General features: G+C 28.9%; 3 protein-coding genes across 3 annotated transcripts; 1 reads left to right on the top strand and 2 right to left on the bottom strand.

The window, feature by feature from the left end:
- Positions 1-929: 929 nt before the first annotated feature.
- On the top strand, positions 930-9,289 carry GO595_007705 (cilia- and flagella-associated protein 43; the record flags this gene model as incomplete). Its single annotated transcript, XM_067921198.1, has 2 exons — positions 930-3,945; positions 4,620-9,289. The coding sequence occupies 2 exons, from the start codon at positions 930-932 to the stop codon at positions 9,287-9,289; spliced, it is 7,686 nt and encodes a 2,561-aa protein (XP_067772141.1).
- A 3,265-nt stretch (positions 9,290-12,554) lies between these two features.
- On the bottom strand, positions 12,555-15,374 carry GO595_007704 (uncharacterized protein; the record flags this gene model as incomplete). Its single annotated transcript, XM_067921197.1, has 1 exon — positions 12,555-15,374. The coding sequence occupies one exon, from the start codon at positions 15,372-15,374 to the stop codon at positions 12,555-12,557; it is 2,820 nt and encodes a 939-aa protein (XP_067772140.1).
- Positions 15,375-18,445: 3,071 nt separating this feature from the next.
- GO595_007703 (endoplasmic reticulum-Golgi intermediate compartment protein 3) lies at positions 18,446-19,267 on the bottom strand (the record flags this gene model as incomplete). The annotated part of the gene is made up of 1 exon (XM_067921196.1): positions 18,446-19,267. The coding sequence occupies one exon, from the start codon at positions 19,265-19,267 to the stop codon at positions 18,446-18,448; it is 822 nt and encodes a 273-aa protein (XP_067772139.1).
- Positions 19,268-21,893: the final 2,626 nt, after the last annotated feature.

Raw genomic sequence — 21,893 nt, 5'->3', positions numbered from 1 at the left:
ACTTTTTAACGCTCGAATAATCATTTTGGGCTGATTGAGACAAATTTGGTAGGTTTATCCTTAAATTCGAATGGCCTTTTAATTTTAAGCGGTTTCAGTTTGGCAATTGTATAAATTTTCAAATGTCAATAGAAAATTCCCCATAAAAATTCTTAAATCAGTAAAATCGATGATTGATCACCAACCAAAAATGAATCACACCAAACTAGCAGAGAATCTATCGCGGTTTGCTAACAAAGAAAACCAAAAACCCGCAATAGTTTTTGATTTAGACGAAACTTTAATTTTTGCAACCGCAATAAAACCAAAAACAGATTCATTCCAAATCAGAATTGGAAGAAGGAGGATGTACATTCAGCTACGCCCTGGGCTATATCAGTTTATTCAAGAGGTGTCCAAACTATTTGATATCTTTTTTTTTACAGCATCAAGCCAGGAATATGGAAACCAAATCATTAACCTTATCTCACCAGAGGCACCTGCTTCACATAGGTTTTTTAGAGAAAACTGTACGTCAAAATATGGATATCCGGTGAAGGATTTAGAATTAATTGGTCGGCCCATCGACAAAATTCTTCTGGTTGATGATGTTGAAGGTTCTGCCATGTTCCAACCAAAAAATTTAATTCGGATTTCTCCTTGGTTTGGAAATGATCGAGATACCATTCTTTTAGATGAACTTCTTCCAATGCTAAAGAGCCTTTATCTTGAGAATGATATTCCTTCATCATTATCCAACTTTTTAGGGAAATCAAATTATTCGGGATTATCCGTTTTAAGATTTGCTTAGAATAAAATAAAGTTGTTTATTTGACGCAACTGTCTTATTTTTTTTAATACTCGAAAAGCTTTTCATTTTAAGATATTTTTGTTTTTAAAAAAATCTGATTTTTGAATTCAAAAGTGCTCTCAAATTTGAGAAGTGTCAAATGGACCGTTGGATCCTCGAATTTTTCGGCGTTTCATCAGGCGATAACAATCAGCCACCACCTGAAAGCTTAGAGATGCCTTCCCCAGAGGAAGTTGAAAGACAGTTTGAAGAATTTATTATTGATAATGATCAACAAGGAAATACAAGTTATCAAAACTGGTCAACTGAAAGAAAGTGGCAAGTTGTTGTCAGTAACAAGTACAGAAACGTAACACCTGTTGAAGATTTCATTCGACAAATAAGCCCTTCATCATTTTCTTCTAGAGTGTCACTTCAGACTTTTGAAAAACTGGCAACAGCTCTTCATGGTAACACAATATCATGGGTTAAAAAATTTATTCAAGCTGGAGGAATTCCGTTATTGATCAATCGTTTAAACGATTTAGCAAGTAATATTACTCCAAATTATCAATTTCAACCAGACCAAAAGCCCATTATTCTTAGGGCTCTTCAATGTGTTCGAGAAGTTGCTGATGTTAAGCCAGGCAAAGATTTCATTTCACAACACATTGAATATGTCCGAGTTTTTCTTCACTTTCTTCTTCCGAAAGAACTTGAATCATTTGAAACTGTTACTACTCTTCTTGTTGCATATTTCAATACTCCTAATTTTTCACAATTTCTTACCAAGATCATAGATGGCATTGATCGTGGTTTATCTAAAGGGTGGCGGATTTTTGATGAAGCGCTTTCTAAGTCACCATCCAAATCGTTAATCACATCTGTCATTGCATTACTTAACTCAGTATTACTTGGGCTTAAAGATGATCCCAAAGATTATATTGATCTTTTACATAAATTACTTCGTTCTGGTGTTTTGTCACGTCTACAAACGCTTGGCCAAACATCAGTTGTTGATCCACTTATGGGACAAATCAAAACTATTTCGGATATGTTTTCAAATTCTCAGCAAATTAATCCATTTGATGATAAACAAATTCTTCGAATGGTTACTGCTGAATTTGGACAAGAAAAGTTCCATAATATAAACTTATCATTCTTAGACATATTAATTAATCATAAATCGGAAAGCACAAAACTCGTTGGTTTTCTTGAATCGTTTTTGTTATTTTATAGGCATTTATTAGCTAGAGGTCGAATTAATCCACTTGATGAATCAATTGTATATGCAACAAATGGATTTGATTATCCATCGATTAATTTGAATCATATTCAAGAAGAGTTATATAACAAATTCGGATTTATAGATTCAAATGCAATGAAAAATACTCCGCTTGAAAATATAAGTAACGCCGAAATATTTCAAGACCAATCCGAAGATAATAAGCCGACTTCAATTAATGATATTAAATCCGAACTTCAAAGTTCAAAAGAAAACATTAAAAGTTTGCAAGAACATATCGAGCGTATAATACATGAAAGAGATGAAGCAATTAAATCCTCAATAGAAGCAGCCAAAGCCGAAGCTGCATCTAAAAACGAAGCAATCATTAAGCTTAAAGATGACATCATAGCTAAGAAAGACCAAGCCATCTCCGAGCTTGAATCGAAGATCAGTGAACTCGAGAGGAAGTCGGGCAATGAGGAAGCCGCTGCGCCTCCACCACCTCCTCCTCCTCCGCCACCACCACCTCCGCCTCCTCCATTAGCACCGCCTCCGCCTCCGCCACCTCCATTAGCACCGCCTCCGCCAACAAGAGGACCATTTGGATTAATCCGACCAAAGCAAAACGTTGCGCCGCCAAAGAAAGTCAAGCAACTTTTCTGGCAGAAGATTCCTGACAACGCTATTAAGTCAACACGGTGGGAAACGATGGATGATTCTTCAGTTGATATTGATTTCGAAGATGTTTACCAAGCATTTGGCGTGCAAGAAGCGCCGAAGAAGGCGATTGTTAAGAAGGAACAAGAATCTCCGAAAGTTGTTGAAGTCATTGATTCACGTAAGTCACGATCTATAGCGATTATGTTAGCCAAGTTCCGAATGAAGAATTCCGAAATCACAGAACGCATTTTACAACTTGATACCAATTTCACGGATGATCAATTAGCTGCGATTAAAAGTAATTTACCAACACAAGAAGATATTGTCCAATTAAAGAATTACACCGGCGATCAAAACTTGTTAGGCATAGCAGAGAAGTATTGTTTATCCATAATAACAATTAATGGGTTATCACAACATATCGAATTAATGGATTTAACACGTAACATTCAAACGCTTATCGACACGTATCATTTACCACTTAATAATATCATTCAAGGCTTTAAAGAAATTAATGATTCGAAATTACTTGAGAATGTATTAATACATTTATTACGAATCGGTAATTTAATGAATGGCTCTACTATCCGTGGTGGAGCGTATGGGTTTAAACTGGAGTTTTTAAGCAAATTAACAGAAGTTAGAGGTAACAATGGATTTACATTCATTAGTTTCCTAATTAAACATTTCGAAAAGACGAATCCCGAACTTTTAAACTTTTATTTAGATTTGCCTCATATTAATGCGGCATCTAAAGCAGATATAAAATTCTTACAAAAGTCTATAAATGAATTAAATGGTAAAATGAATATATTAAGGAATCATCAAAAGGTTTCCGAAGCAGCGTTATCTAAAGGCGATTATTATTTTTCGAAGTTTAAAGAATTCGATGATAAATATTCACAAAAAATAGTTAAATTAAACGAAGATCTGAAAGTTGCAAATGAAGCTTATGCTAAAACATTAAAAGATTACGGAGAATCACCTGCTAATGTTTCGTTACAAGAGTTCTTTGGTTACTTCGTAAAGTTTTGTAATGCATTCGAAAAAACTAAAAACGATTTGGAAAAGAAGAAACAAGAAGAAGAAAAACTCAAACAAAAGGAAATGATGAAATCAAAGGTCGAACAAGAAAGAAAGATCGCAGCAGAACAACAGAAACAAAGAGGAGTGTTGGATCTGATGGTGAAGGATATGCAAAACAGAGCAGAACTCGCAGAAGATAATGGCGCAATGGTGCCAAGAAGATCTTCAAGAGCAATTAGAATTAAGGCAATTTTGGCTAAAAGTAATATTGAATAAATTGATAATTATTTCATTGTGTTTACATTTTGGGGACCCGTTTAAGAATCCATAGCGAATCTTGAAGATTCACTCCGAGTATAAAATGTATAACAATACTTTTACTTATTTTAATAAAGTTTCGTTATAAAAATTTATTTGAAAAAAAAATTTAATATTAAATACCATATATTCAAATCTTGTTGTGTACAAACAAAAATGTTTTAATACAAGATCCCATTGTGAAACGAATCGAAATAACCAATAAGATAAACAAAATACTTTGAAGTAGCTGAAAAAATAAGAGAGTATATAGATGTTTAAGGAAGAAAATTAATAACTCACAGGTACAATTCACAATTGTTCTTCTTTCATCACTATTTTAAATTTTCTTTTTCAAAATTCTTAAGTTTTTCCCGAAAATATTTTTTTTTTCTTTTCCATCAAACGACCGTTAAATAGGGTAACGTATAAAACCGTTATTTAATCTTGGAATTTCCCTTAAAACAATGGAAAGCATCATTTCCCATAATGAATGCCTTGGATTTGATGCTTCTTTTGGCACGTGCTTTTTAGATCAAAACATTTTTTGTATTCGAGCAGGGAATTTTTTACAGATATGTTCATACAATAATCAAAGTTCGATGGAAATGATAGGCACAATTAATGGGAAACTTACAGGTTTTTCAGCAATGTCTGCAACACCTATTCATCACATTCTTGCATATTCAGATGATATATTAAATCCACAAATTCATTTATGTAACTCAAATGGAGATGAAACAGGATCAATTACAGTCCCTGATGTTTATGGTTTATATGATCTTGAATTTTCATTTGATGGAGAATGGCTTTTTTCTCTTGGAAGATATCCAACCTTTCGTTTATCTGCCTTTAATTATCAACAGAAAACAGAAGTTACATTTTTAACGTCAGAGCTTCCAATAGGTCAACACATATCATCATGTCCAATGCATCCACGAATGTTTGCAACGTATGGAGATGTTGATGATAGTTATCCGTCCATTCCAGAAGAGCTTGATGACCAAAAGCATTCATATCTTCGCTTTTATACACTTTGTGGGTCATCTAATAATTATATATTTACCGAAATAATTTCCGATGTCACTGATCCAGTAACATCATTATGTTGGTCACCACAAGATCATTGTTTTGTTGGCACGACTAAAGGCGAAATTCTTATAGTTGATCCAACAACTGGAAAAATAATTAATAATCCGATTAAACTTGGAAATCTTGGCGAAGGTGAACAAACTCCAACAGCTCTTCTTTGTGTAGGTTCTTATCTTTTAGTAAGTGGCACATCTGGTAGTCTTTATTGGCTTCCATTTGATGATCTATATAAGACGCAAGAATTATTTGTAGTTGATACTAATTCATCACTTTTATTTTTACTGATATTTCCTAACACGAACATATTAATTTTTGGGACACAAAAGAACTCATTAATATGTTCTGAAATATCAACAGAAGGTAATGAATTTAAACAAACTACAATGATTAGTTTAAGAGATACACATAAAGGAGCAATTACATCAGCAGTATGTTTACCACATAATTTAATTACTGCTGGAATTGATGGTACATTACGTATATGGTCATTTACACCATATTTAAGTTTACTTCAAACATTAAGTTTTGGAAATGATTCATTAACATCATTATCATCATCAACAGGAGGTAATTTACTTGTGGTTGGATCTAAAAGTGGAGTTTTACGTATTATTAATATGTTTGATCCTGCACAACCTATACTTTTATATCGAGAACGATTACATAATGATGCAATTACATCGATCGTAGTAACAACAAATTATATAATCTCCGGAAGTATTTGTGGCACTATAGTAATTATTAAAACAGATCCATTAAAGCTTTTCCCTTTAATAGGGCTAATAAAACTTAAAACTTCTATTGTTAGTTTATCTTCTCCTCCACCACTTGGAGAAGTTCAACAACTTTTAATAGCTACTGGACATAAAGAAATTATACGTATTGATATCCCTAATGAATCCACAACAACGGAAAACTTTTTAATATCAATTGATTCATTAAATCAAGCGATACTTAAAGTATCAAATAATATTACATGTATTGTTAGTGAGTCACAATTAAGAGAAGAACAACAATATTTTTATTGTGGTTGTGATGATAAAACAGTAAAATATTATTGTATGCCAATAACATCGAATGAATTAGATATTGTTGGATTTAATGAATCTGAACCTTCTGCACCAGATGATATATTTTTAGGTCATATTAAACCTATTTCATCAATAGCTATTTCTCCTTCACAAAGATTCGTAGCTAGTGGTTGTACTGGTTCAACATTAATATTACGTGAAATTGATGTTTCTACTGCACAAGTTAAATCTGTTTTATTAAACGTGATAAATCATTATCCTAAAAATGGTTCGATTTCGAATGTATTATTTTCGCCAGATGAAAAAAAATTGTTTTCTGTTGGTTATGATGGTAGTATTAATATGTATTCATTAAAAGTTAATTCTTCTCCAATTATTTCCGATCATTTCCAATTCCCGAAAGGTGCTTTTAAGATATCAGTAAGTAGAGTATATGAAATAGAACAACAAATTCGTACGATTTCCGAAATTTGGAATGATCGAGAATATGATACAAATACTGAAGAAGATGGTTTCCAAGCTGATGATGGTTCAGGTTATGAAGAGACTGCTTTAATAAATCAAATAAAATTAGAAAATAGAAAACTTCAAATTACTGAAACAGAAGAATTCCAAAATGAAATTAAACAAAAATTAAAGAAATTAAAAGATGAATTTATGGAATTAGTTCAAGAAAATGATAATGCACCAGAACTTGAAAAACTTCCACCTACGGAATTTACATTAGATATTTCCACGTCTAAAAAACTTGAAACATATTCTGAAATTCGATCTAAAATTATTTATTTAAGAAGAAGAATTAAAAATCAAATTCGTAATATATTATCACAAAAAATTATCGAAAAATGTTATAAACCTTTTGAACCTAAATTAACTACAATTTATTCCTTTAAGAAAAATGTTTCTTTTGATAATTTTCCTTTACCAATTCAAGATGAAAAAGCTAAACGTAAATATCATTGTATAATGTTATTACGTCGTACAGAAATTGCTGCATTACGTTATAAAGTCCCAACAAATGATCCGAATCATATTAAATCGACATCTAATCAAGATATGTCATTAGATGGCGCACGATATTTATCATCACGTTCTAATTCATTAATACATTTATCAATTGAAGAACAAGATGAAGAACTTATTGTAAAAGATAAATTTAAATTACTTTATGATCCTTTAACTATTATTACATCTAATCGAAAGATTACACAATTAAATATTATACAAGATTTAATTTATGATGAATTAAATGATTTTAATAAAGAATTCGATAAAATGTTAGAACGAAAAGAAAACTTAATACAAACTATAAATGATCGTAATAAAAGAATTAAACAAATAATTCGATTATTACATTTAAACATAAATGATTATAATAATCAAATATTTGAACCTATATCACAAGATAATGAAAATCCAGAATCATTTTTAAATGTAAAAGATGAAGAAATACATTTAAAGAAACAAATAAATCAAAAAGTTATAAATTTGGAGAATTCAAATGAATTAGAAAAAGATTCATTTGCTGAAAGAGCATTAAAATCAATGATGGGCGGTAAAGTTAATATGGATGATATGGAAGAAGCGCCTGATGATGATGAACCTGAAAGACCTGAATGGATGGACAAGAAGAAGAAAGAAGATTTAACTGAAGAAGAACAATATCAAATCCAAGAATTCGAGAAGAAATTAAAGAATTTCCTTGAAGAACGAGAAAAACGTCGAAAAGCTTTAAATGCTGAACTTACGAAACTTATTAAAGGGAATATATCATCGATCGAAGAATTTGATAATCAAATGTGTATTAGTTATATGAATCGATTTGATGTCGAAGAGAAAATATTTTATCATGAACTTGAAATAATGCATTTAATTGAAGGATTAAATTCCGAACGAAAAATCCGAACAGAAATTAATGATAATATTAATGAAATATCAAATGAGTTAATTAAACAACATGAAAAAATACCGAAATTAAATGAATTAACACAATTATCTAAACAATTAAATGAATCTTATTCAGTTTCGGAATTAAATCTCGAAAATTTAAAGTCACAAGTTACAAAAGAATTTAAGAACAAAGATTGTTTTAATCAAATCATTCGAATGTTTAATTCGATTTCTCGACGAATTAAACCAAAGATATTAAATGGGCCAAACATTTTCCAACAATTTAATCAATCGCCAAATACATTTATTGACGATTTAACAGAAATCCAAAAGAATCGACCGACGAATTTACCTGAAACTTCATGGAAGAACTTCATTGATTATTGTGAACGAAAAATTCGATATTCACATGAATCATCAGAACGTCAAAATGATTTAAATGAGTTAAAGAATCGTTTAAAGATTTTAGAGAATGAAATCCAAAACATAAATATAAATATTGACAAACTTCATGAAAACCAATCGAAATTAATTGATGAATTATTAATTACATTAATTGATATTCATATACCATTTACATTTCGACAAGGACAAGTTGAAATATCGAATGATGAAATCTTAATCGATAATAATGATTTGATATTAATTGATAAAAGTATTATCATTAAATTAAATAAATTAATATTGGAAGCAGGTAAAAAGAAACTTGACGAATTAGAAAATATGCGCCAACAACGAAGTAATCATAAAATATTAAAATGGGAAATCGAAAAGAGTAATGTTGAATTAACTAACTTAAATGAAGAAGTTAAAGAATATCAATTATTTAGAGTGACGAAACTTGATCAAGAATTAATAATGGGAAGTACAATTAATCGGAATCAAGCGGAGATTAATTCATTAAATAATGGATTAAAACATTCAAAAGATACTTTTGAAATTAGAATGAAAAGAGAAAAAGAAAACCTTAAAAGAGTTCAACGAAAAATTAATTTAAAGAAAAAAGAAAACGATAAAATCGAAAAAGATATTTTAAATATGCAATTGAACTTAAAAGAAAGAAAAAAGATTTATAACTTGAAAATGAAAAGTAGTGAAGACGTGGCAGAAGCAAGAAAAAGTCGTCTGAAACAAGTGATGATGATATCCAGACTGAAGAGAGCAAAGAAAGTGCAAGAAAATAAAATTAATAAGTTACAAGAAGAAGTTAATCGATTAAGGAAAACTGTTTATACGTCATTTAATGATGACGATATGGAAGCAATGATCGGTTATACAAATGAACAAACTGAATAAAATATTTTGTAAATTAAATTTTTATTGACGATATATATGTAAATCATAAAAAAATCCGTTGGGTTTAGATTTCTTGAGCATTAGAGCAATTTCATGTTGACAATATTCAAATGCACAATGAAATGCAGAATAAAATATTTTAAATGATTATTATATATTATTTAGAAATAAAGAATTATTATATTAAATATCAAATATAACAAATATATATCTTTAGCATTTATATAAATACCTTTTTGTTGAAGAAGTAATTGAACTACTTCTGTATGACCATTTTCAGATGCTAGCATAAGAGCTGTTTTAAATAATTCAAATAATTTCCAAATATTACTTTGAGACACCAAATTATTTTCATTGATATTAATTCCTTGTTGTGCAAGAAAATATTTGAAAACTTCAATATTTCCTGATTCCAAAGAATAACCTAAAATATTTTTAGGTATCTTATGCTCTTTAAGAAAATATCTCTTCATAAATATATTTCCAATCCTTGCTGATTCATTTATAATAGAATCATTAATTTTCATTCCATCTTTAAGCAAAAATATAAAAATTTCATAATTATGATGTGCAATACATACTTTTCCTAATGCCTTTCGAAGTTCGGCTATCTGATTTTAAATTTATCATAAGCATTACTCATGGTTGAAATTTCTTCTTCTGTCATATAATGTACAAAATATGCATTCATTTTATGATATAAAACACTCTTCGGTTCCACTAAATTATGCTCAAGTAATTTTTCAAGTAAATAATATGATTCCCTTGACTTACTACAAAGAAGAAAGTTAATAAATACTTGTAATATATTTGAAGTACTTTTGACCTTTTCTTCTAATGCTTCGACTTCCTTAATATAATTTAAATATGTATCAAAATCAATTTTTTGTTTTGCAAACAATTCAAAGACAATTTGAATTACAACTAAATTGAAAAATGATGGATAAAGATCATCAAATTTTTTAATAACCAAACTTGCTATTTGAGCTATATTTTATTTGTTTAAACGATCAAAATTTGATCAAAACAAAGAAGTAAAAAAGTTAGAATTTTTTTTATATAAAAATACATTAATTTAACAAAATTCTTTTCAAGTACATGATTTTTTTTTTAAAAAGCACATAAAATATTTAAAATAGTGAGAAGATTAATGATAATTATTTCATACATTTCAAAAATTTAACATATTATAATCCTCACTAGCTATAAGGTTTTAAATATGAAAGAATTGGTTTAACATTATTTCTTTTATCCAATTTTTCGAAAAAGATTTTAAACGTGCAACTTTCCTTTAGTAAATGGAAGAAGTAATTAATGTTTCAGTTGAAGAGACTGTTAACGATGTTTGTTATTTACAAGAACAAATTTTTAACTTAACAGAAGAAGGTGTTGTTAACCTTGCATCTTACATTGCTAAATCTCGTTTTTCAACCTCGCCAAATAGATTATCACATGTTGTTCAAGCCTTACTGATGGGTGCAAACTATAGACCATTTGTTATAAATCTTTACGTTGGTCTTACAAAAACAATTCTTCATTATTGTTCATCCAAAAATTGTCTTTCTGAATTACCCGAAATGATTTTAGATCGTTTCTTTTACACAATACGTAAAAACCGTGTGATTGATGAAGAATGTGGGAAATTCCGTTTTATTCGCCAATGTTATGTAAAATCCATTTTTTCAAATATTAATTTAATTTTAAAAATTCGTGAATTTTTTAATTTAAACAAGAAGTTTTCTGATTCTATATGTTTACTTTTTTGTTATTTTGCAGGTGATTTATATAAATCGGACAAAATTTTTTATGAAGAAATATTTTCATTTTGTCAACAAAAATATCCGAATGAAATTTATTTACCATTTCTAAATCAAATTCCTCAGTACCAACATAACAATTGGGTTGAATGGAGTGATTTATCAAATCGTTATACAAATTCCAATTATTTATCAGATGTTCTTCGACATGATGACTTAATACGACTTAAAACGTTAATTAACAATGAAGAAATTCGAGTTAATGATCGAATTGATCCGAATATCTTTGAATCACATTATATATTACAAAATCATCCAACGCTTATACAGTTTTGTAGTTACTTCGGATCATTAACATGTTATTTATATTTGAAAAGTCTAAAAGCAGATATAAATCTTTTAGATGATAAAAAACGTAACATAATACATTTTGCTATTGCAGGTTGGCATCCGCAAATTATCGATTCATTACAAAGCGATGGATATAATTGCGAAGGAGCTTTAAAAGTTTCAGCTGAGTTTCACATATCGAAATTTTTTGTTTGGATAAAAGATAAATCAAATGATGTGAAAAACATAATTAATAATTCGAAAGACGCATTTTTCGCTGCTGTTAAATCAAATAATTTTGTTGTTGTGCAAATGTATGTTAATAATGAATTTGATTTAAATGTAAATGATGTTTATTTTGATTTTTTGAATTTGGAATTTGTTTTTTGGTTTTAATACTCCTTTACATATTGCTGCTTTAAGTTTTAATGATAAAATGATTGAATATTTATTATCAAAAAATAATAAAATTAAACCAAATTTACACAATAAAGATGGTGATGCACCAATTCATATTGTTGTTAAAATGAATGATGAATTCGCTTTGAAAATGTTTTGTGATTCAAATGAAATCGTTGACTTTAATAATAAGAATGCAAATGGAATTTATTTTTATGTTTTAAAACACCTTTGTTCTTAGCTGTTATGAATAATAATATTGATATTGTAAGATTATTACTGTCAATTGAAAGTGTTGATGTAAATATTTGTGATGATTCTATTTTTTATGTTTTTTTGGTGTTTATTTTTATGTTTTATGACTCCATTACATTGGGCTGTATCTTATCAATATTTAGATATTATCCACGAATTACTTGAAAATGAGAAAATTGATATTAGTATTAAAGATGAAAATGAGGAAACGCCGAAAATGTTAGCAGCAATGTCTGAAAACAATGAAATCATTAAATGTTTCTGTGAAAAAACAGGAGAAGATCCAAATACATTTGCCATAAAATCTCCTGAAATTATTTTTGATTATTCCTCAGATACTGAATATGAACACGAATCTGATAGTGAAAGTAATGATATCAATGATAGTGATTAACTAAATTATTAATAAAAATATTTTTTATTGATTTTAATTAATTAATTGTTATTTCATATATTAAAACACAATTTTATGGTTGTTTACAAAATACATTTTGTTGTTTCAATAAAGAACAACAACCATAGTTTTATTTAGTAGGATTACATTTCTCAATGATTTCTTTTCTCATATCTTGGAATGTTATATCTGTGCCTGCAACTGTCGCCTCCGGATTTGATCTTTCTTTTTGTATTCGCTCTGTAATTATTTTGCTTGTTCCATTACACATTTGCGCCATTCTTTTAGAAACATTTATTAAATTGACTACCTTCCGTGCAACTCTTAAAAACATTTTGAAGTTTTCTTTGACTTGATATTGTCTTTGTATATTTTGTTTTAACTTTTCGAATTCTTCATCTTTTTGAATGATTTCAGAAGTCTTGATCACTTTTTGAATAGTATTGTTAAGTCTGAATTCAAAATCGCCGACTTTTTGATTGAATTCGTTGATCAAATTTTTGAAGTCCAATTTTCCATTTGTTACATCTTCGATATTTATCAATTCTTGAGTAATTGGTTGATTAGGATCAACCACAATGTTAGAAAACTTTTTCTCAATTCTTTCCATAATATTCTTCGATTCTTGAACTTCATTGCTCATTTCTTGTTGAATTTCTTTAATTTCTTTTTGTTTATTTTTGATTTTCTTTTTATATTCTGTGATAACATTTGAAGCTTCGTTATAAGCATCTTGTAATAATTTCTTAATATTTTCTTTCGTGTTTTCTAATGTTTTCTCGATAATATCTCTTTGTTCTTGTAATTCTTTTTTCATTTGCTCAAGTTGATCCTTTATATATTTCAAGTCGTCTTTAATCTGTATTTTATATGGATTCAAGTCTAAATTAATGTTTTCATCTTTTGCATCTAATTTTTCGATTTCTTTTTCTAATTCATTTATTTCATTTGTAGCTGCTTCAATTTCTTTTTCTTTTTGTTCATTTTTGGTGTCGAATCCTTTGATAAGTTCCGAATCGGACTTAACATTAAGATGTTTTCGTAAGTTTTCTGCATCTGATTTAAGTTCTTTTAATGTCTTTTGCGTTCCATTGTTTAATTCAATTGGAACTTTTTCATGTTCATTTATAATATTATTTACATTCGCTAAATTATTTTCGAGTTGTTCGAGTTCGACTTCACGTTCTTTAATTTGATTTTGATATTGTGATTCGATTTCTAAATCACGTTTTTGGATATCTGATTTAATGTCGTCTGTTGTTGGAAGATTCTTCAACAAATAATCAAAATTGTTGTTATTATTATCAGAAATAAGTGTTTTAGGTTCATCTTCAAATATTTCTTTGATTTCTTCTTTCTTTTCTTTAACTTCTTCTGCTTTCTGTTTTAATTTTTCTTCTTCTATTTCTTTATTGATTTCTTCTTCTGTTGGCAAATTATTTAATAAATAATCATATTTGCCTTCACCTTGTTCGGATATTAATGTTTCGGGTTCATCTGCAAATATTTCTTTAATTTCTTCTTTTTTCTCTTTAACTTCTTCTGCTTTCTGTTTCAATTTTTCTTCTTCTATTTCTCTCTTTATTTCTTCTTCTGTTGGCAAATTATTTAACAAATAATCATATTTGCCTTCACCTTGTTCGGATATTAATGTTTCAGGCTCATCTGCAAATATTTCTTTTGTTTCTTCTTTCTTTTCTTTAACTTCTTCTGCTTTCTGTTTTAATTTTTCTTCTTCTATTTCTTTTCTGATTTCTTCTTCTGCTGGAAGATTGTTTAATAAATAATTATAATCAGCATTTTTTCGTTCTGATATTAATGTTTCGGGTTCATCTGCAAATATTTCTTTTGTTTCTTCTTTCTTCTCTTTAACTTCTTTTTCCTTTTGCCTCATTTTTTCTTCTTCAATTTTTTTTTTGATTTCTTCTTCTTTCGGCAATTCATTTAATAAATGTTCATAATCAGCATTTTCTTGCTCTGACATTAATGATTCTGGCTTATCTTCAAATATTTCTTTTGTTTCTTCTTTCTTTTCTTTAACTTCTTCTGCTTTCTGTTTTAATTTTTCTTCTTCTATTTCTTTTTTAATTTCTTCTTCTGCTGGAAGTTTGTTTAACAAATAACCATAATCAGCATTTTCTTGCTCTGACATTAATGATTCTGGCTTATCTTCAAATATTTCTTTTGTTTCTTCTTTCTTTTCTTTAACTTCTTCTGCTTTCTGTTTCAATTTTTCTTCTTCTATTTCTTTCTTGATTTCTTTTTCTGTTGGTAATTTATTTAATAAATAATCATAATCAGCATTTTCTTGCTCTGACATTAATGATTCTGGCTTATCTTCAAATATTTCTTTTGTTTCTTCTTTCTTTTCTTTAACTTCTTCTGCTTTCTGTTTCAATTTTTCTTCTTCTATTTCTTTCTTGATTTCTTTTTCTGTTGGTAATTTATTTAATAAATAATCATAATCAGTATTTTCTTGTTCTGATATTAATGTTTCGGGTTCATCATCAAAAATTTCTTTAACTTCTTCTTTCTGTTTCAATTTTTCTTCTTCTATTTCTTTCTTGATTTCTTCTTCTGTTGGTAATTTATTTAATAAATAATCATATTTATTGGATTCTGCTCCGTTGGTAAGTGTTTCTGGTTCATCATCAAAAATTTCTTTAACTTCTTCTTTCTGTTTCATTTTTTCTTCTTCTATTTCTTCTTTAATTTTTTTTTCTGTTGGTAATTTATTTAATAGATAGTCATAATTAATATTTCTATTTTCAGGTATTAGAGTTTCCGGTTCATCTTCAAAAATTTCTTTAATTTCCTCTTCATGCTCTGACTCCTTGATTTCTTCTTCATGCTCTTTTTTTTCTATGATTTCTTCTTCTTCATGTTCTTTTTTTTCTATTATTTCTTCTTCATGTTCTTTTTTTTCGATTATTTCCTCTTCTGTTGGCATTTTCTTCAAAATTTGTTCACTAAAATTTTTTTCCCCCAAATCCAAAATTGTTTCTGGTTCATCATCAAAAATATCATCAATTTCTTCTTTTTTTTCAGTTTTATCCTCTACCTTTATCAAAGGTTGCACATTCTCTGTTTGAATATTTCCAATTTTTGTAATTTTATTTTCATTTTTTTTTCCTTTACCAAATATTTGATCTTTAAGTGACAAATCTTCATACATAATATTAGTAAGTTGATACCAATAAATGGGAGTATTTTTCTTCCAAAATTGGAAATTAAGCCCTCGCTCATTATCTTTACCAATTGAGACCCGAATGTATTCAAACTGTTGTGTGATAATTGAAACAAAATCGCTTTTTGTGAGAAGTGTCAAAAAAAGTTGACTTGGCGCCGTTGTTGTAAATTTCTCATCATCAACAACCTTTCGGGCTACCATTTGTGTGTCGGGAAGTGCTGAGTTAAGTTCATTTAGGTGTATAATTTTGCGATATTCATTGATATATTGTAAGAAAATTATTGAATCACTGATGTTCTTGTCATTAGAACTATAAATACTGTTAAAGTAGTTCTCGATTTCTATTTGGTTTGGAAGCCAACATATGAAAAAAACGATTAAGTATCGAATTTGTGATTTGTGACTCATTTTTCTAATGGAAATACCAAAAGAATTAACAGGAAACTGTAACATAAGCGAAGTATTTATCATCGCCCCGCAATTTTCCAGAATATTAACAAGTAATTCATATTTAATATTAATTCGTTCTTTGAATTTAGTAATATAACAAGCTTCATCGAATTCCTCATATTTTTTCTTGCGATCCTCAATTCCAAAATGCATGTCTTTAAAACGATTTTTGATTAAAAAATTTGAGTGAGTAAATGCTTCTTCATCCAAAGTGCTACGATGGTCAAACGTGTGCCCAGCACCAACATATTTGTCTTCTATTAGTTCGCATATTTTTAATTCGAGATGAGTCAGTTTGTGCATTTGGATAAATTTGCTTCAGATGAAAAGTGGCATTTTAACGTCTTTTCGTGAAGCGTGTCGCATTGCTTGCACATTAACCACTTATTCAACTAATTTCTTCTATATTTGGTATTTTATGCTACTTTAAACTTTTGCTTTTATTTAATGATTAGCAAAATGTCATATATCAATGTATTTTCAATCGTCTAATTTATATTTCACGTTAATCAACAAACAATAATAATTGTTCAATTTTGATTAGTTGTTAGGAAATTAGTTGTGCTATTTGTCTCAAGGTATATCAAGCATATTTAATTATACTAAAACTATTTATCAAATTATTTATAAGAATACATAGGTACATCACAGTGTATTTCGAATATTATGGTTCATTCACATATTCATTAGGTTCACTAATAATTGGATTTCAAGATCTTTTTTATCGGTTATTTTGAGCTGTTTATACGGTTTACATATCGTTCTTTAATGTATTCCATCGTTATAACGATAGAGAATGAGAATCAAAAGTAAATTATACAAAAGTCGATTTTTGTCACTTTTTTGAATTTTAAAATAAATTTATCTTATCTTTATTTGAATATAATATAGTATTTTCATTGAATGATAACATCGATTATGTACATATATTATATATACTTAATGTCTAGATCCAATTTTTTTCCTATATCGAGAAGTAATGTATTCCGAATTGAGAGAAGTCAGAAGGGTTTCAAAAATTTCTTAATATAGAATTTGAGATGTGAACGATTATGTAAATTATACATTACGCCCAACCACAAAAGTGGCATTTCATAAGGATTCCAAGTAAAAAGTGAAAATGAATGGGAAACATTAATATATATTGAGAATTTAATTTCTAATTCAAACAAAGATAATATTATTCAATCTTCGAAATCAATTATAAGTAAATTTGATAATATTTATCCATTCTTTTATTTCAATTATTATTAGGATCGCATATGCAATTATTATAATACAAATAAAATATATTGATTTACACCTAGATATTTGTAAAAAAATCAAAAAAGTAGACAAGAACTTTTTCCAATCAGGTAAGAATAGTTTTCAAATCATATATTCCATCAATCAAATCGATAGCTTTATTAAATCACATGAACAACTCCATTTTACTCATGATTCAATAGCTAATTTTATTATTACCTTATTAACAACATTAAAAAAGAATATATTGACACCAATACCAGAGGCGTTGTTAGATGAAATCATTGAATAACTTCTTGATTCAGATAAAACATTATCAGATAAATACATATCATAACCCAATGATAAATGATCAATCTTCACAATATTATACCCAATTTAGATCTGGCATTAAATGCGCTCCTTCTTGATCCAAATGGAAATAAGCGGAAAAAACCCAATGAAGAACAAAGAGCAGCCTGTGTACAAAAGATATGCCGACACCTCCATAAGTAAGCTGAAGTACGCCCAAAATGACAAAGAAAATCTATTAAGAAACCCCGTGAGAGAATTAAAAGTACAGTTGAATTTGGATGATAGCTCCTTCAATGAACAGTCATTTTTCGGGATATGAATTAAAATAAATCGAAGTTTTGATCAAATTCTTACGATTCGCTATTTTAATAATTTGATATTTCAAAATTAAATTTAATGTTTTTTATTTTTGGCAAAAATAGAGCAAAATGGGCAGGGTACCCCTAATGATAGGTGTTGAATAAGTGTCACTTTTAGAACAGGATCTCTTGTAAATGAAGTCATAATGAAATAACAATTAGGATCAAAAAAAATTGACAAAACATCTGTACACAAAGCATTTCGTTTACACATCCCTTCTCTACGCCTAAAAGCTCTTTCAACTTTGGAAGCATTGAATACAAAAGTTGAAGAAATTTAATATTCACTGAAGTTTAATCGTCATTGATAAACAATTCAAAAAAAGCTATCGATCTTTTTCACTAGGTTTCAAGGAGTTTGAGCATATTTTCCAATGTTTACATATAAAAAATATGTGCCGGTGTGGGCAGAGATCTGCTCAAGATGAAAAACCCTAATATGTAGGATTACACATGTTGTTGAAATTAAAAATGAACAAATATTTATTTATGTGGTTTCATCCTATCAATTCTATATAATAAACGGTCTAGGAGCCCCCCAAGAGTAAAACCGCCGCCAATGATAGCACAAATTCCAGTGATCAGCTGAAGGTATCCTTTTGTTGTTTTAACTGTTTCTACTGAAATAGGGGAGGTCTCAAACACAAAGTCAATACTTGGGTGCTGTTTTGATATTGTTTTTGTGATTTGTTTTGGTGAGAATGTGACTGAATATTGATTTGTTTCAATCTTTTCCCCATTATCCAAAGTGTAAACAGAAGGAACAATTGTTGCAGTGTATTTAAAGTGGTAAAATCCTGGGCCATATTGGAGATATTGAGAATTGTCAAGTGGATTTATAAATTCTTTAACACCCTCACCAAAGCGTAACTCATGAATCCAATGCGAAAGATTTGCACTTTCACCCAAATATGAGAAATCATTTTTGTAATGTATTGGCATTTTTGTATTTCCTCCTGCACGAAGCGTAATACGCCCAGACGAAAATGATGTTCTGACTTTAGCTTTTATTCTACAGCTTTCACCATCACTAATAGCTTTTTTGTCTCTTACGCATTGATCCACATTTCTGAGATTTGGAACAAGTTTATTCTGTAATTTAAAAGCTGAAACAACATCAAAACATGTAAGACAACATTCAGAGTAATTACTTCCATAACAACTTCCGCATTTGGAAAAAATGCTTTTTTGATCATTATCAAAAATTTCAGTTGGATCAATTGGTCTGTGGCTTGAATCTAGTCTCTGCCTTGATATACTTTGTGTAGCTGTAAGTTGATGATTTCCTGTGATGTCTTGTACCATCAAATTGAGTAATTGACAAGGATATGAAACTGTAACATCCATAAAAATATCTATTGGCTTCCCTTCATATATTAACTGGTTTTTTATCATAGCATGTTGTTTTATTTCTTTTTGTTTTTGAAAATGTGAAATTTCAAGAAATATTATTAACAACATAAAACAAAATGTGATGAGAGATACAATTGCGCCCTTTCTAGTTTTCTTATCCAAAGTTTCATCAGAAACCTTTGGGAAAAGGTCGAACTTTCTCATCTATTGCCACTTTTCGTAAACAATCCCTCATTTGCACGTTTAAAAATTAAACTTTTTCAGTATACGATAAATCATTTAATTTTTTATTAACAATTTAATCAAACATCTGTATTTTCTATAGTTGGTAATGGTGGCAAATTCTTTCTACACACAGGACAAATCTGATGAAACTCACACCATTCTCTCAAACATCTATCATGAAAGAAATGATTACATGGAGTACATACCGCAAGTTCATTATTACCGATAATTTCCAAGCACACTAAACATTTAGTATCTTGTTCCGGCTTTTTCTCATAATAATCGTATGTTGTCTTTCTCAAACGTATTGGAATAAAGAAATCGCCTCCGAACTTATTTTGCAAAGTAAATATTATTATTTGTATAAAGCACCATATCACCACAACAACAAATAACTTTTCGCGTGGTAATCCGAAAATATTTGATTCTTTCGAATTAATATAAGCGAAAGGTACAAGTCGTGATAATGTTGAAATAATTACATATTTAGTGGTTAATGACTTACGGATACTTGCAATTGATGAAATAAAGATTTGCGGTATCCATGTAGAAAACAAAAACAATTGCGATATTATTGGATGTTCTTGAAGTTGTGAAAATAAAAACATATAAAACATAAACATCATAAATGAGATAGTGACTCGACAAATATATTTGTTACGACTTCGACTACGTACATCGCGTTTAATTATACGTAATAATAAATATACCTCTGGAATAACATTCATGAAACTTGTCATTACAAATAGTGATTGATATAATGATCGCAATTCATTCCATGAACTTCCAGTGTATAATAGAAATAAACCAAATATTAGGTCAAAATAACAATTGCACATGGCGGAAATATATGAAAATGGTTGTAGATTATTAAAATTGGTCGATCTCCAAATGAGATAATGAACACAAAAAGATAAGGAACAAATGACAGCAAATACGCGGGATTCACGTAAGTAACTCGGAAGATCGATTTCGGTGCCCTGAAGCTTCAAATCTGTTGGAAATGAATGATATGTTCCACTTATGGAATGGTTCATATTATACCAAAATACACTCTTTGCTTCTTTGTTTTGTGTGCGCTTAAGAAAAAAACTTTGTATTTGACGTGCATTGAGTTCTTTGGAAACAAATGAATGAATCTCTTGATGGCTTGGATCATTGGCAGTAATAAGCTTTTTAAGGTTGTCTGTAAACCTGAAAAGTGATAGGTTATACTTTGATTTTGGAACAATTAAAAACATATTTTGAATATCTGAATCACTATATCCAATGACACGCATTTTACTCGGAAATTTATATTTGTTAGTTTTTTTAAGACTGATATTCCCTTCTACACTAAAACCATTCGATTCTGTGAGATTTGTATACAAAAAAGATGCTTGGAGCCGAGAACCGGTTCCCCCTTTGAGAATCCATTGAATTGGGGCATCTGTGTGCGCTTCCCACTTTCCATGATAATATTCTATTTTAAAAAAAAGTAAAGAAGCTAAAATTTTCATCATTTATCACTTTTAATAATAAACTACAGAACTTAAAATTTCTTGAAGAATGCTTTTTCTCAGCAAATTTTTTATTTAATTCAATCACAGCAAAATTTGGTAGTCTTTTTTTCAGATAGGCATACAAAGGAAGAATATTTCATGATTTTTCTTACATTGATGTTTATTCAGGATCTGATGCAATTAAATATAAAGGAGAACAAGTTACTGCAGCCAATTTTCACAAAGTATTAACATCTTTACCATCAAATTCTGTAGGTTACTTATTTATTTATTACGTTGACCAACGTACATTAGGAGCTTTAGACATACCAACAGATGATAATACAAAAGCAGAATCTCTTAATGATGTTTTAAATACGATTCATATGAAAAATCTTTATAAATATTGTTTATTTGGAATCAAACCTGTTATTCAGGATCACAATATATTGCACCAAACATGACAATTATCGCAGCATCTAATGAGAAAGAACCATCATATGGTTATAAAAATAATGAAACAGTTTGTGCAAAATTAGCAAACAAATTTACATATAATTGGCTTAAAGAAATGGATAAAAATCCTAAAGAAACAATTGGTGAATTTTATGATTTATATTTTGGATGGAGGGCTAATGAATTTAACAATTGATAACTTTTTTAGAACACTTCAAATAAATGAAAACATTGAACCTGTTATGAAATATCCAAAATATATTTCACAACGTGATGCAACTATGTTTTTAATAGAATTAATTTTAGAAGGTCAAAGGAAAGCAAGTTCATTCGAAATACCGCAATAGATAACAGATCTTATGGAAGAATCTCAGAAATTAGGCATGATACTTGATAAAATTGTAAATACGCTTGAA

This window comes from Histomonas meleagridis (assembly GCF_020186115.1).
Source record: "Histomonas meleagridis strain 2922-C6/04-10x chromosome Unknown contig_56, whole genome shotgun sequence".
NCBI lineage: Eukaryota > Parabasalia > Tritrichomonadida > Dientamoebidae > Histomonas > Histomonas meleagridis.
This window is presented reverse-complemented; position numbering and strand designations above follow the sequence as displayed.